The following is a 16,389-nucleotide window of genomic DNA, read 5'->3' on the forward strand; positions in this document are numbered from 1 at the left end:
AGCCTTCTCTTAAGACCCAAGAGAAGAGGGAGATGAATGGAGGCACAGTGGGGATATTTAAGAGGATAATTGTTCCAGAAAACGTACATATTCTATGTCATTGTATCTTGTATCTTTTGCTATAGATGCCTTGTTGGAGGAACTGGAATACTCCACCCTCCAGGAGAGTGATGAATACTCCAACACAGCTTCTCCTCCCCTGGACCAGCATTCCAGAAAAGAGAGCAACCATGCTGAGACTTCAAATGCCCCTTCCATTCCAGATGACTCAAGTCCCTTTCCGGTAACTTTTCATTTATTGGAGTACCTTGAATATAGATATTTGAGTGCATTTCTGAAAATTAATTGTATCTTACATAAAATGATGCAAAAGGAAAATCATATATCCAAGAAAGAGAAAAGAATTACTCAATGATAACTTAAAGGTGGTTGTTTTCAGAAAGAAGAGGAGAATGGAGAAAAATCATAGAAGAATAAACCTTTGAGAACTTTTTTTTTTTTTCCTGAGGACCTGGTAACAGGCAGAGTATTCCCTAATTCACTTGGGATATTCTGATATCACCGTCTGGGTATCAGAGATGCATGTTGCAGTTTGACTGGAATGGCACTCAGTAAGGCCAGAGATCACCTGGGCAAGGCCAGGCAGCAGCTCAGCCAGATCTTCTCAGGATGATTTTTTAGGATCACCACTTTCCAGCTGTTATTTTCTGCTGAATATATTAGGAAATTCAATTAGTATATCCAGAGATGACGAAGCTCTAGGGAACCAACACAAACAAACTAAACTCATAAAAGATTATGTATAAAAAAACCCCAGAAATCCAATTTATTAATTTCTGGTTAGAGTTTAAACTATCAAGTAGAACAGACACTAGTATTTGCTGATATATGTATTCCCTTCCTATGGATAAGTCTACATGCATCTGCTTTATGATTAGAAGGTTACTTGATGAGAAGGGATTAGTGTAAGAGGAATTAAGTAGGTGCTCTTCATATCTGGTGTTTCTCAACTATGATATTCTGATTCATCCTTGTACACTAAAGGAAATCACCAGTAGCACAGACTTGAAATTTGAGCCTATGGGTAGGTTTCCCTTTTAACTGTTCTTCCTTCCAGCTACATACATACAGTTTTAAGGATACACATTTATCTCTCTACTAAGGAGCTATTGTCTTTGTTCTCACTGTGAGATTATAGCCATAGCTATAAAAAAAAAAGCGGTCAGGATAATCCTGTAAAACTTAAATCAGATCATCTTATTCTTCTACTCAGAACCCCAAGATGAATTGTCATCTCATTTGGAATAAAAGCCACAGTCTTTACACTGACTTTATGGGGTGACCTACGTCTTGGTTCCCTTGGAAGAGCCTGGGTTTATGCTTATTTTCTTGACATCCTATTACTGACTTTACCTTTTACCCCAGATTTTCCATTTTTTGTGTGTGTGAAATTTTTAAAATTAGTATTTGCATTAAAGTAAACCAGCATGGATTAATAGACCTCCGTTTGGTTCTTCTGGCTTCTCTCACAGTCTCATGTAGTAGCATATAAAACACATGTGCAGTGAACAGAGTTCTTATTTTATTGTAGCTGGACCTAAAAGACTAATGACCACTTGTTTCTCATTTCCTGATCCTGATAAGACAAAATCTAACTGACAGCTCCCTTTGAAGGATAATATGCAAGGTACTGGCTGTTAAAGCTAAGCCTTCAAGCACAGCCGTCAGGGGCAGCTAACTCCTTTGGTCTTAGGTGGTGGCAGGAAAAACCTTGAGGTTTTTTTTTTCCCCTGGGGGCCTCTTGATATAGCACCACTCATGCTGTGCTGTGGTCCATGTGGTGGTCTGTGAGATGCAGGGAGCCTCGTCAGGGTCAGAAAGAAATATGGGAAATTGTGACTTAATGTCATACAAGTTGTGTCTAGGAAATAGAGGCTGAGCATTCTTGCCATAGAGTACAGTATAATCTAAATGTTCTTGTTAAATCAGTTTTGTCACTAATTGTATATTAAAGCTATAACTGTTAGTTTTATTATTTGGTAATGCTTTAAAATTTTGCAACAAACGCTTTCAGCAGCATTTGGCTCAAACCAAAACCAAAACTGCACGTTTAATTGTCTCAAGAAAGTTGATGATGGGACTTCCCTGGTGGTGCGGTAGTTTAGACTCTACACTCCCAATGCAGGGGGCCTGGGTTCGACCCCTGGTCAGGGAACTAGATCCCACATGCATGCCGCAACTAAGAGCTCGCATGCTGCAACTCAGGAGCCCATCTGCCACAACTAAGACCCAGAGCAACCAAATAAAAAAAATAATAAAATAAAGTTGATAATGGATGTGTAATCTAAGTATTTGTTAACATTTACCATCCACGGTGGGGGGAATAGAATTATCACTGTCCATTTGAAAACCGCAAGACACAAATATGGGGAAGAAGCATCAGGATCTACTTCAAAAATTAATGTCTAATTTAAGAAGAATGGGGCCAGCAGATGATAATTCAATATGTGAAGCTGCAGGAGGTATGTTTACATGTCATTGAAAAGCACACCTTTCCATTTGGATCAAATTACTCTTCTAGATTAATTTTGCTCATTTTCAATTCCAAGTTTTCTTGTGCTTGTAAGTAAAGTGAATTGGTGATGATTAATTAATTGATTCCCTTTGCAAGCCATCAAATAATACCAGATTAAATCAGAGACCTCAATTAGAAAATTTAAGTTCAAAACGGTTTAATTTTTACATCCAATTCAATGAATCAAAGCAAAATATTTAGAAGTTCATTCTTTTGTCTAAAATGAGATTGTTAATGCCATTGTAAATTTAGTTGAAAAGTTCAACAATGGAGATAAAATGTTGTTCTGGGGCGGTGATAATACTAATACAGATTTTGGTGGAGCAGAGCATAGTGGTAAAATCAATGTTCTTACATACTTAAAAGCCTATGGAGCAGATATGTACTTGGAATTTGTTGTGATATGCACAAAATTCGTGACTGCATCCAAATAAGCTTTAGTATTCCACCAATCAAAATAGAAATTGCTACTGTTAAAATTTACAAATTATATATGTATGTATATTTGTACAAAATCAGAGTATATATATAGCTCATCTACAAAACTTTTGTGACAGAAGCTCTTGTTGAATGTAAAAATATATTAGCATGGCTGTATGTATTTTCTCTCTTCATTGCCTGTGAGCCTGAGCCTTTGAAAAACCACTTTGTAAAGCAGCCTAAATTTAGGCCACATTTATGTGCAAAATCAATTGGAAATATTTAATCAAATTATTCAATGAATGTAGCATGAAAAGTCAGCTTTTGAAGTTTTTAACAAGTTGCAATTATGTGAAACAAAGCTTACAAAAAGGAAGAAGCTCAGATTTCTCCCTACAAAAGCCTGGGAGGAATTCAACAAATCAAAAGATGAGAGTTCAAATGGTTTAATTACCTAACTTGAAAATCGTGCTTTGGAAACATCTTGACTTTGACGGACCTCCTGATTTTAATTGGATAGATTTATATTCCCACCGGAATGGGATGAAATTGTAAAGGCCTGTGATTTTGCAGTATCTACATTTGATGAAGTGTTAAAAGGCATCACAAATAGAGACAATTTAAGAGCTCTGTCCTGTAAAAATATTATTGAAGAAAGGTGGGCCCAATGGAGGCAGAAATACAGCACATGTGAAAATATTGGAGCTGAAATAATTACACATTTTAATATAAAAAATAGAATTCAGAATATCTTCCATTTAGCAGAATCTGCTCTGAACTTATAGGTTCATCAGCATCTGGAGAGAGAGTATTTTCTCAGTTAAAACTGTTATGGGCTATGGAGAAGCAGTGTCAACAATTTCAAATATACTAACCATAAAATGAAGCTTTGTAGAAGATTGCAATTTTATAAAAAATATAAAAATAAATAAGATCATATAGAAAAGAAAGACATTTTTCAGAAAAATTTTCACATCACAGTGTTAAAGGCAACAATGGCTAAGTAGCCAATTAAGGTATATATAAATATATCTATATCTCAAGAATAATTATTTACTTATGCTATTTTTAAATGTTTAAATAATCAATATGAAAGGTATAAAATTTTTTTGCTTTCATGTTCATAGCTGTGTGTCATTTAAAAATATTCTAGAAAATTTTATTTTGAATAGAATTAGTTTATTGGTCCACCAATATAATAAAATAAAATTTTTGGTCCATAAATACATATTTAAAAATTAATGTAATATTAATTATTTTTTAGTCCCCTCTTTCACTCTCAAAGGTGTCCCAGTTTGAATAATGAATTATATGGTCACCCTACTTGCATGACTTGGCCCCTTGTACTCTTTGCCCCTGTCTCACTGGTTCACTCGCCTCCTATCTGTTCCATAGATGCTCCAGGGTGCTGTCTATCTGGATCATGTTACCCTTGATATCTGCATGCTTCCCTCACCCCCTATAAGCCCTTGTCCAAGTGCCCCTTTCTCAGTGAGTCCTTCCCCGACCAATATATTTATAAATGCCATCCCTCCCCCATTTCTTATCTCCTACCCTTCATTAATTTTTATTATTTTTTTACCTATTAATTTATTATCTGTTTCTCACCACCATAATGTAAGGCTCAGGAACCATTTCTGTTCCTTTGTTTTGTTTTGTTTGTTGACTCCTGCATCCCCAGCCCTGACACATGACAGACACTCAATAAATATTTGTTCGTGAAATAAACTACTGGTCAACTACCCTTTAGAGTCACTCATTATTTCTTTTGGTATGTTAAATTTAATTGTGTTATAGTCTTCCCCTAGACACCATCCTGTCTAGTTAAAGGGGCTTTGCTCTGACTCAGTTTGTTTGTTTTATGGTTCTTTTCTGAGTACGATGACTTCTCTATGTCAGTGCTTTTAGGGCAGGGAGGGGGACACCGTATTTGTTCACATGCCAGCTACTGTGCTTAGAATTTGGCCTTCCTCTGTGGGATGGCTGGTACTCCTCTGCCTTGTGAAAGGAGATTTCAGAGATAGGCTAGTTATTGTCCCCTTTAGAAGCTAAAAACATCTTCTAACTCTGGGTGTAGATAAGTACCAACATTTTTTTTTTATTTAAAAAATTATTTTATTGAGGTATAGATGATTTACAATGTTGTGTTAATTTCTGCTGTACAGCAAAGTGATTCAGTTATACATATACATATGTATTCTTTTTCGTATTCTTTTCCATTATGGTTTATCACAGGTTATTTTTTTTAACATCTTTATTGGAGTATAATTGCTTTACAGTGGTGTGTTAGTATCACAGGGTTTTGAATATAGTTCTCTGTGCTATACAGTAGGACCTTGTTGTTTATCCAGCATCCAACAGAAATTCATTCTTTCTTCTCTTTCACTTGTATGTCTTAGGTGCAGCTCGTGTATACTACCAAAATCCAGGAGCCCCATGTCCACAGGTATTTTTTAAAATTAAATATTTAAAAAATTAAGTTTATTAGATAATTGTTATCACCTGTGTTTGGACCATAATTTGCCTTGCAGGTGTTTATTATGAGAATTCCTACTACCCTCCCCCTCGTTCCATGATCTGTGAGCAGAGGTGGATTTCTGCCCAGCTGACTTGGCAGTTTCTCAAGGAGCCTGGCTTTTAGACAGGTTGTCCAGGATGGTGGGCTCTGCTATTTCCTTTACCACCTGAAAAAGTGTAAATAGTCCAAGTCACCACAGATGTTTTGGCCCAGCCATTTCAGATATCATGCTTCAGTTCACAAAAGAGAAAACACCTAAAGAAATTTCAGCAAGAAGCCGACAAAGTCAGACCTAGGATCAGGGCTGCGCTAAAACAGTGTGTCTCCGTGGAAGATCGATGAATATATACTTCTTTCCATATTTGCTCAAAATTTATTTAGTGGTGGAGGGGTTTCCTTTTAATAAAAGTTACTTATTGAAATAGATCCACTTACTAAGTTATCTCTTCTGGCCAAAGCAGAATTGACAGTCCAAAAAAATTAAAAGGCCACTTTTCCTGTTCTCTCTTCAGTTATAGCTTGCAATTTTTTAAAAAAAAAGTGAGACAGCATTCTGGGAAACAAAGGGTTTAAAATGTAGGTAGTAAAGGTCCATGCTTGGTGAAGAGTACTACACCACATATTATTTGGTTTCAGAATTGCAACCAATAGTGCACACAAGGTGTAAAAATAAGGGGAGGACCTGTGCTATCTTTTGAAGTCTTTTTACAACTCCCCACTTTAAGGCACTTTCTACTTTGATGGGAGTGAGGCCAATTTACTAATACATATGCCAGCTTATTCCAGTTCTAGGAAGCTGCCGGGTGGGCGTGTCTCCTAGGCCTTCCTGTCTCTCCCCCTTGTAAAAACATGAAAACAAAGCAAAGCAACAACAACAACAAAACAGTACCTGGTACACAATAGGCTCTCAGTTAATATTGATTTTTTTTTAAATTGAGGAAACCAAGACTTTAATGGCAATACTAATAAACACAGGAAGGTATGAGAACCAGCTCAACCAACAGCCATTCTCCTGTATATCTGGCATTGTGATCAGTTGATGGCATGCCAATGGTAACTTATTGGCACCCCCTCCTCTGTAGTACAAATCTGTGATCTGTTTCCCATCAGACCCCTTTCTCCCTCTTCTCTTGCTCTGCTCTGTACTCCAGGGGAGCTGAACCCTGCAGGTTGGGTTTTCCAGGCTCCAGGGTCTGTAGGCTTTTACTGGTTTCAACCAATGGGAGGCGCTGTGGAGAGACTGGAGGGTGAAAGGCAGGGAAATTTAGGGCCTTTGCTCCCCCCAGTCTCTCTCTCCACAGTGTCTCTGTCAGCAGTTATATCTACTTTTATGGCTTCCGCTGGAGAAAAACAGGTCTGTTGTGGTGGCAGTTTACGCCTATTCACCTGGGCTCCTGGGCTCTGGTAACTTTGCCTCTTGGCTTTGTCCCTTTGGCCTCATGGCTTCCTGCTGTAGCTAATCTCTAGGTTCCCTCAATGTTTTCTGTTTGCTTCTTAGCTCTCCCATCACCTGTGTAATCAAATTTCTGGATTGAATTCCTTCTTCTTACACCTAGTGTTTGTATTTTCCTGAGTGGACCTTGGTCGATGTACTTAACCATTACTGAATGATACTTATTGTGTAGATCTGAGTGGGAGAGTGATATGAAATCCAGGTGGCCTAGTAAATATGTAATGGACTGATACAAACCCAAGGCTGGTATAATTCAGAGCGAACAAGGCTCACGTGTACAGATGGAACATGAGACACAGAAACAAGATTCCTGCATTGTTTCCACCATTTCCTCTGGCTTGCTTAAATTAACCAAATGTTAGTTTCAACTTTAAAAGTACCAATACCTTGAAATACTAGTCGAGAATATGACAATATGATAGTATTTAGAAATGTATCTTTTATATGAACAGAAATAATTTTGGTAAGAATAGGGAGGGAGACTTCATAAAAATATTGCAGAGGAATGAATGGGGGGAAAAAATGAAGCCCCTCACTTGAGAAGTCTGGATTTTTTTAAACGCATCTCTTGTATTTGTATTATTAAAACCTCTGAGTAATGAAGTTGTTGCTGATGGCATGCTAAGCGCCTTTATCATCTTCAATAGGTCTGGGGACAAATCAAAGGAGATTTGAGGTTTCTCTCTTTTCACAAACATTTCCTGTAGTGATGCAAACATCAACTCTTCAAGGTCTCTCATTTCTTATTTAGAAGTTTATATTGTTGACACAATTACTCTTAGGGTATTTTGGCAATGATCTATTTCTCTTTATACACTGCACTAGGAGTCTGTTTAGAAACCAGTAAGAGTTCTTTAAATAAGCACAAGTATACCCCACCTGTGAGATGGACAGGTTTTTAGGATTATACAGACCCATCTAAGAAACTACATTTATTCTACACTGGGGCACAGGGCAGAAGAATGTGCTCCCAGTCCTGCTGCCTTTTGTATTTCCAAGACACATGCCTGTGGCAGAAATTACTAAGGGATTATGACTGAAAAGAGCTGTGAGAGAGAGCTCCTCTGTACTTTGTTGGAAGCCTCCAAGAACTATATCAGTCACTTGTAATCAGTCACCTGACCATTTCTGTTCTTAGATTATAAACACCCCTACTCCAAAAAAAAACAAAAAACAAAAACCCAAACTTATGTGGGGCAGGAGGCCATGTTGTACCTAAAAGACAAAGTCTTTTAAGAAGGGAAGAGATCCACTTCCTCCTAAATTTTCCTTGTTAAATACTCAAACTGAGTCAGTAGCAGGACATATCGTACCCAACAGATAGTCTTTTTTTCTTAAGAGAGGAAGATAAGCATCTTCCTTCTACTTTTTCCCCAGCTGATAAATACATAAAAATAAGTAAAGTAGTAAGACTTTGTTGTCATTTTTGAAAATATATTTAGTGAAAGACGTAGAATATTTGGTTTTATTTATGGCTTTGTGTGTGTGTGTGTGTGTGTGTGTGTGTGTCTGTCACACACACACACAGTTTGGTGGGTTGTTAGCTAAGCTTCTTGGTTAACGTTGGTTGCAAAAATTATTCCAGAGTCAGTTACCTATATAACCCAGTGATTCCACTTCTCAGAGTGTACTCTATGGAAATAAATATCAAATATTTATGTAGCAGTATTGATTATAACAGTGAAAATCAGAAGCAATCTAGGTGTCTAACAATAAGTGATTGATTTCATAAGTTATGGTACATTATGCATTTGAAAACTATATAGCCTTTATTATATCATTTTAAAAGATAATTTAGTGATAGAAAACACAAGCTTCACAGTCTGCAGGCCCAAACTCTGTTATTTGCCATCTGTATTGGGTAGAGCAAAGTTTTTAACTTCTCTAGGTCCCAGTTTTTTCATCTGGGAGTGATAAAACTTACCTTTAAGGTTTTTATGAGGATTTAAAGAGAACATGTGTAAAACCCTTTACAGAGTGCCTGGTGTAGTATACACACTCAATAAATGTTAACTATTACGTTTGCAAAGGACAGATAAGGATGTGCATAAGGATATGGAAAAATGGTAACTTTAAAACATGAAAAAAACAGTAATATTCAAATTTTCTAAAATCATACACAATTATAGAAGAGTGTAAAAATATAAGCCAGCATGTCTAGAGTATTAACTGCCTCTCAAAAGGAAGATTATGTGTGGTTTAGTTTTTTCTTTGTATTCCTCTGCAGTTTTAAAATGTTCTACATTTAACATATTAATTTTATATTTAAAAATAATTTTAGTAGGACTCACTCACAACACTGTAACTGTATTAATGTAGTATACGGAAGGTTGTTTATGGAATCGTTATTTATGCATGTGTGTATGTGTGTATAACTAAGATATACGTGAGAATTGTACTGCTGATGCCCCATCTGCCACCCCTACCGCCTCATCTGTTTTCATCGTTGTTTCTTTTCTAGTATAGAGGACCTTTGTGTTGAAAATACAACTTCATGTACACAATTATTTTATAAACTCACGTATATAAAAAGTCAGAGAGATACCTTCTGCTTAATATTAGTGTAAACCTAAAACTGCCCTAAAAAATAGTCTTTAAAAAAAATCAAAGAAGGAACTTCCCTGGTGGTCCAGTGATTAGGACTCTGCACTTTCACTGCTGGGCCCGGGTTCAATCCCTGGTTGGGGAACTAAGATCCCGCAAGCCACACTGGCACCACCAAAAAAAAAAAAAAAAAAGTCAAAGAAATGCAAAATACACAGGGTAAGATGTGAGACCACCTCCAGTAGAGTCTTTCCTCCCACCACCTAATTACCAGCTCCTTAGGTAACTGTGCTGGTAGGTATGTCTTCTTACAGACCTTTGTGTATGCATATTCATACTTATGTATCTGTGCTTTTAAAATTAGATAAATGGAAGGATATTTTTCATACTGTTCTGGGCCTTGCTTTTTTAAGTTAACAATATAAATGAGAAGTCTTCCTTAGTTCATAAAATTCTATGTGGGCATTCTTTTTAGCAGCTGCAGGGTTATTCCATAGCATGGGTGGACCATAATTTATTTGACTATATTTTCATTTAGTTTTAATTTGCTCATAAAAACTATTCTGTTTTTGTGTTTTAAGGAATGTCCTTGTACGTATATCTTTATAGATATGTCCAATTTTTCTGTAGGATAGAGTCTTAGAAGTGAAATTGCTGAATCCAAGGGTATATGCATTTGAAATATTGATAGATGCTACCTTGCAAAGGGTTTTATAACTTATGTAGCTACCTATAATATATGTAAATGTATCTGTGTAGATATAACCCTGACTTTTGCCAACACTGCATATTGTCAATCTTTCAAAACTTTGATTCATGGGGAAAAAATGGTATCTCACCATTTAATTTGCATATTAAAGATTGAGATTGAGTATATTTTTATGTAGTAAACATTCAAATTTCTTTTTCTGAAACTTACTTTTTAAAAAATCCTTAGCTCAGGTTTCTTTTGCATTATATTTTTACTATTGATTAATCAACTTTTAAATATTTGAATATTGTTTATGTTTTACATATTTATTCATGCTAAATTTTTTAATACTATCTTTATCAATACTTTTTCTTTTTTGACATCACTTGGGAGTTTTATGCCTTTCTTAGGAAAGTCTTTATCACTCCAAATTATTAAAAAATCCTCCATTTTCTCCTAGTATTTTTGTTTAAACATTTATATCTTGAATTCATTAAAAACACATTTGTGTGTACAGTGTGTTAGGGATCTAAATTTATTGTGTTCCAAATAGGTTATCATGCACCTTGATTCTAATAGTCTGTTCCTGATTATTTGAAATGCCAGGTTTACCATATGCAATGTGCTCATAGGTACCAGAGTCTGTTTCTGGGTTTTCTAGTCTACCCTACTTTTGTTCTACTTGTCTGTTTCTTTACCAACATCACACAAATTAAATTATCACTCTATAGGATACCGCATCTACTGGGGCAAGTTATCCCTGTTTTTTTTTTTTTCTTTCTTCAAAATTGCCTTGAGTGTTCTCGCTTGTATTGAATTTTAGCATCAGCCTATTAACTTGAATAATTCGATTATAATTTTTGTATGGATTATATTGAATTTATAGTTTAATTGGGAGAAACTGACATCATATTATGCATCTTTATTTAGGTGGGTCTTCTTTTTAGTGATTTTTCTTCATAGAAATCTTACACATTTCTTGTTAGATTTATTCTTTAATACTTAATATATTTTTTTCTTGGCATTGTGAACACATTTTTCTCCTCATTGAATTTTCAAATCAGTTACCCCTGGTCTATAGGAAAGACACGAATTATTTCATTTTATTCTTGTATCTAGTAGCCATCCTGATTTTTAAAAATTCATTATAATAGTTGTTATATCATTTATCTGTCATTTTCTAGGAATATTATTATATATTTAAAAAGAGTGAGAGTGCTTTATGTTTTTCTTTAAAATATATAAATTTCTTATCTTTACTTTTAAATGCATTTGCTAATGCATTCTGGAATAATATTGGAGACTAGCAATGAGGGTAGAAGCCTTGTCCTCCTCTTCCCTGAATTAGAAATGTGGATAGTATTTGACTATTAAATATGAGGCTTGTTATAGATTTTTATAGACATATTTTGTCAGGTTATGGAATTTTTCTTCTCCTCGATCTTCAACAACAAGAATGGTGGTTAAATTTGTTTTCAATTGCTTTTCAGTACTTCTCAATATGTTTATAAAGATTTTCTCTTTTTCTGTTAGTATAATGAATTATAATAATCCTTTACGTAATGTTGAACCATTCTTGGATGACTGGTATGCACACTACCACACACACACACACACACATGCACACCATTCTGTCTTTGGTTTTAGTATCAAGTTTCTGAGATATTCATTGAACCTGTTGGGTGATTTTTCCATATTTTATTATGTACTTGGTAATTTATACAACGCTCCCAAAAAGCTGTTAGTTTTTTTGGTTTGTTTTCTGTTTAATTGATTTATGCTTTTATTCCTTCTGTTTAATTATTATTTTATTTTTTATTTTTTGAGAGTCTTGAGTTGGATGTTTCATTTGCTTCTGGTCTTTTTTATTTTTCAATATTGCACCTAAGTCTATTTATATTTTTCCTTTCAATAACATTTGCTTTCAACTCTGAAGAGCATGTGTGATTTTATAGCTATTTCTAAATAGTTTGAAAATTGTTAATTTTTTCTTTCTCCCAAGAATTACTTTATTTTTATTTAAGTATACAGAATATGGTCTGTATGATTTACTTCTTAGAATTTATTAGACTCTATTTTGTGTCCTCACACATGATTAATTTTACTAATGATTATGCAGGTATTTGAATAAAAATCTGTTTACTGTTTCTGGGGCCCATGGACCAATGTCTTCTCTGTATTTATTTATTTTTATGTATTTTATATATTATATAAATGTTATTATATGTTATATAAATATATATTAAACATATTATATAAATATATAGTATATATATTATATATTTATTTTTTGTCTTTCACTTGACAATAACTGAAAGAAGATATAATACTTTATAGTTTAAAAAAGAATGCTGTTAAAATAAAAAATACACATTGGACCGTGGTCTTCAAACTCTTTTCAGAGGCTGCTTTTTTCCTGGTTGTTGGGGGAGAAGGCCACCCAGCTACAGGTCCGGCACTTTTCTTCATGCACTTGAGAACAATAGTCAGTTTTTGAGACAACCAGAGGGAGACATGGAGACAAAGGCAGGGAGACCTTGTTCAGATGTTTAGTACCTATTTGTTAAAAATAGTCTCTGTCTCTAGTTTTAGTCATATCTAAGGGGTTAATAGTTAAAACTGCGTTTTCTGGTATTTTATGCATGGCCTAACATTTATTTGAGTTTTGATGTGTTGGTACGACTTCTTGTTTTCTCCCTATAGTGAGGTCCAAGAGCCAAAGGAATCACCACCACCTCCTAAAACCTCAGCAGCTGTGCAGTTGGAGGAGCTGATGGCCCACCTGTGTGAAATGCAGACCCAGGTGAGCACAGTTCCTGTGATACAGCCTTCAGGGTCTCATCTCTGTGGACTCAGCTCTGCATTCCCCCTTGAGAAACTCTTCTAAGTCATTATTCATTTCCCCATACTAAATTTAATTCAATGGATGAACTCAAATTTGTACTATGTATTTTTTTTTAATTGAAGTATACTTGATTTACAATGTGTTGTATTAGTTTCAGGTGTACAGCAAAGCGATTCAGTTGTGTGTGTGTGTGTGTGTGTGTGTGTGTGTGTGTGTGTATATATATATATAAAACTGATTCTTTTCCCTTATAGGTTATTACAAAATATTGAGTATAGTTCCCTGTGCTATCCAGCAGGTCCTTGTTGGTTATCTATTTTATATACAGTAATGTGTATATGTTAATCCCAAACTCCTAATTTACCCCCCGCCACCCCTTTACCCCTTTGGAAACCATAAGTTTGTTTTTTATGTCTGTGGGTCCATTTCTGTTTTGTATATAAGTTCATTTGTGTCAATTTTTTTAAGGTGTATTATCTGGACATAAAAGATACTGTGATACGGGTTCTGATCTCAAGGGGCTTGGAGTGTGCTTGATAAAATGAGGCATAAGACTCTGTGACATTTATAGAATAAAAGACAGATTGTTTGCCACTAAAGCTGGATAAAGCGTGGAAGGGCTGTTAAAGAGAACCCCCTGAGTGGGATGGAGGACACCTGTGGGCTAGCTGGGTCAGAGCAAGGGAGAGCAAAGTGTGGCTTTGACAGTAGGAAGGATGAGTCCTAAACTCATACTGAGATAAAATCTGCCCCCTTGTTCTAGTCTCCAGAGCATGGGTGGCAAGCTCACTGGCCTGGCAGGGAATGGAACTCACATAAATGGACCTAAGAATTTATTAAGGGAATTATCATCTAGAATTCATTCTTTTTTAAAACTATTTTATGCTGGAGTATAGTTGATTAACAGTGTTGTGTTAGTTTCAGGTGTACAACAAAGTGATTCAGTTATACATATACAGGTATATATTCCTTTTCAAGTTCTTTTCCCATTTAAGTTATTACAGAATATTGAGCTAGAATTCTTAAGATAGAGAATCCATCCATTCTGAATTGGTTGGCGGATATGATATGTACCCATGAAATGAGCATGAAATAGTTTCAGGGCAGTGTATAAAAATGTGTGTGATTGGAAGGGCAGGAAGCTTATCTCTGTGGCTCACGTTTGGACTTCCAGTGCCCAGCACTGTTCCTGATACATTATGAATAATGCGTACTTATTAGAGGGACAAATGAATAAATATCAGAAACAAGGTTTCTTTAATGTCTACAGTAAAGCTGGGTGCATTCCTCATTGCACTGTATATCTGAAAATACTAGAAAAAAATCTACATTAGGAATTTTTTTTTTTTCTTGGCCATGCCGCTCTGTATGTGGGATCTTAGTTCCCCGACCAGGGATCGAACCCACATCCCCTGCATTGGAAGTGCAGAGTCTTAACCGCTGGACTGCCAGGGAAGTCCCTACACTTGGAGTTTTAATTGTGTGGTATTTTTAAATTGGTTTAGCACGTGTCTTGGTTTATTTACATTTTCAAAAAATATCTGTTTATTTTTTGAATACCTTTACACTGTACAAAAATCAAAAGTACAAAAGTTTACAGTGAGCTGTTCCCAGCCATCCAGTTCTGCCCCTTGGAGGTAGTCAGTATTTTCTACTTTTTACATACCCTTTCAAAAGTATTCTGGAATATGCCAGCAAATAGCTATAGATGTAAATGTATGATGTGTAGCTATAGATACATTATTGTGTTTTTACTTAGGTACTTTCAGGCCTTTTCCATGTTAACCTTTTGAACATTACTCTCTTCAGCATTAACTAACATTATATAATAGAGGAGGAAGGAAATGTGTCATATGATAAGATTCTTGAAGGGAAATGAGCATTTTGCATTAGTGAGCTAATGTGAGGTTATTCCAGGCAGTAAAAAGTGGATAAGTAGAGGCCTGAAGGCAGACAGTAAGTAACAGATCACATTCAGGAGACTGCAGGGAACCTGGCTGGCTTTAAACAATGGAGGCTTTTTACGGAGTAATAAAAGATGAGATTGGAAAGGTAAAGTGAGGGCAGTGGATGGGAGACTTTGAATGTCCATCTGATGCTGCAAATTCCATGCTGGAAGCAATGGAGAATCATTGTAGTTCTCTGATCAGGAAGTATTAGATAGATGTTTGCAGTAGCCCAGTTGGAAAGGAGTTCAGAGAGATGGAATCTCAGGACCAGAGTTGACGAAGGATAAGTTGGGCAATTTGTAATTTGTTCTGTTTTGTAATTTGAGGTTTTTCCTTTGAACGTTTTATAATAACTGTTTTGGAGTTTTGCTTTAATAAATCCAATCCATCAGCAAGTCTTATCTGACAACTTTCACCACCTTCTCCACTGACACTGGTCCAAGTCATTTCTAGTTTGAGCTGTTATAATGGTCTCCTGCCTAACTAGTGCCTCTAATTCCACTCTGGCTTGCCCACACCTAATTCCTCACTCGGCTACCACAAGGATCTTGTAAATCAAATTCTTTCACGCTCATGCTTGAAACAAAATGGTTCCATCACCCTTGGAATAGAACTGCAGCTTTTATCCTGAGGGCCCTATGTGATCTTTGCCTCTTTTTCCATCATTTTTTCCTGACTCACTCATTCTCACTCCCTCTGCTCTAGCCCTACTGACCTTTTTTACTTTTCTTTTTATGTGTCAGACTGTCTCCTTCCTCTGGGCCTTCTTTCCCTCTGGAATGCTTTTCCCACAAATATCAATATTTCTAGATCTCAGTACATCACTCAAATATCTGCTCAGATATCACCTCCTTAGAGAGCCTTCTCTGATCACCCTCATCTAAATCAGTTTTTCCTCTCCATTCCACCCTCTGTCATTTGTCTCAATATATAACTTACATCTTATCTCCACCTGAGATACACATCATATATTTATTTCTTTAATTGCTTATTGTCTATTACCCAGAGAATGTAAACTGCATGACGGGCAGACACTTGGTTGGTCTTGTACATTGTTCTACACCAAGAGCCTAGAGCAGTGATTGGCACAAACCAGATGCCCAATAAATACTGCAGAATAAATGAATAAAAAGAAGATAAGGTTAATTGTTGACCTGTGGTCATCATAAGAGATAAAGTATCATCTTCATATATTCAATTTCCTATTGCCAGAAAAGATTTACAAACAGAGGAAGATTAGTCAGATTTCATTTGCCCTGAGGAACTTAGAATGAAAGGAAATGAAAGCATTTTTATTGGTGTTACAATGTTAGATTCTCCCAGGGCCTTGGAGGAAGGCTAGCGAAAGACTAAGGGATCGTGCAGAAGATGCCAGTGAGGATGCCTGTCTCTGT

At 35.9% G+C, this 16,389-nt stretch overlaps 1 protein-coding gene across 4 annotated transcripts in view; it reads left to right on the plus strand.

The window, feature by feature from the left end:
- The window catches only part of LPXN (leupaxin), a 43,786-nt gene that overhangs the window by 9,533 nt on the left and 17,864 nt on the right, over positions 1 to 16,389 (plus strand). For 3 of the 4 annotated variants that reach the window (XM_057552202.1, XM_007196480.2, XM_007196481.3), the window contains exons 2-4: positions 126 to 283; positions 5,395 to 5,441; positions 12,905 to 13,004. In XM_057552202.1, the coding sequence (XP_057408185.1) occupies positions 126 to 283; positions 5,395 to 5,441; positions 12,905 to 13,004 (305 nt within the window). Of the gene's footprint in view, positions 1 to 94; positions 284 to 5,394; positions 5,442 to 12,904; positions 13,005 to 16,389 lie in introns of those variants that run through there. The other variant, XM_007196479.2, reaches the window with a different exon arrangement.

The sequence above is a fragment of the Balaenoptera acutorostrata genome, chromosome 9 (genome assembly GCF_949987535.1).
Source record: "Balaenoptera acutorostrata chromosome 9, mBalAcu1.1, whole genome shotgun sequence".
Lineage (NCBI taxonomy): Eukaryota > Metazoa > Chordata > Mammalia > Artiodactyla > Balaenopteridae > Balaenoptera > Balaenoptera acutorostrata.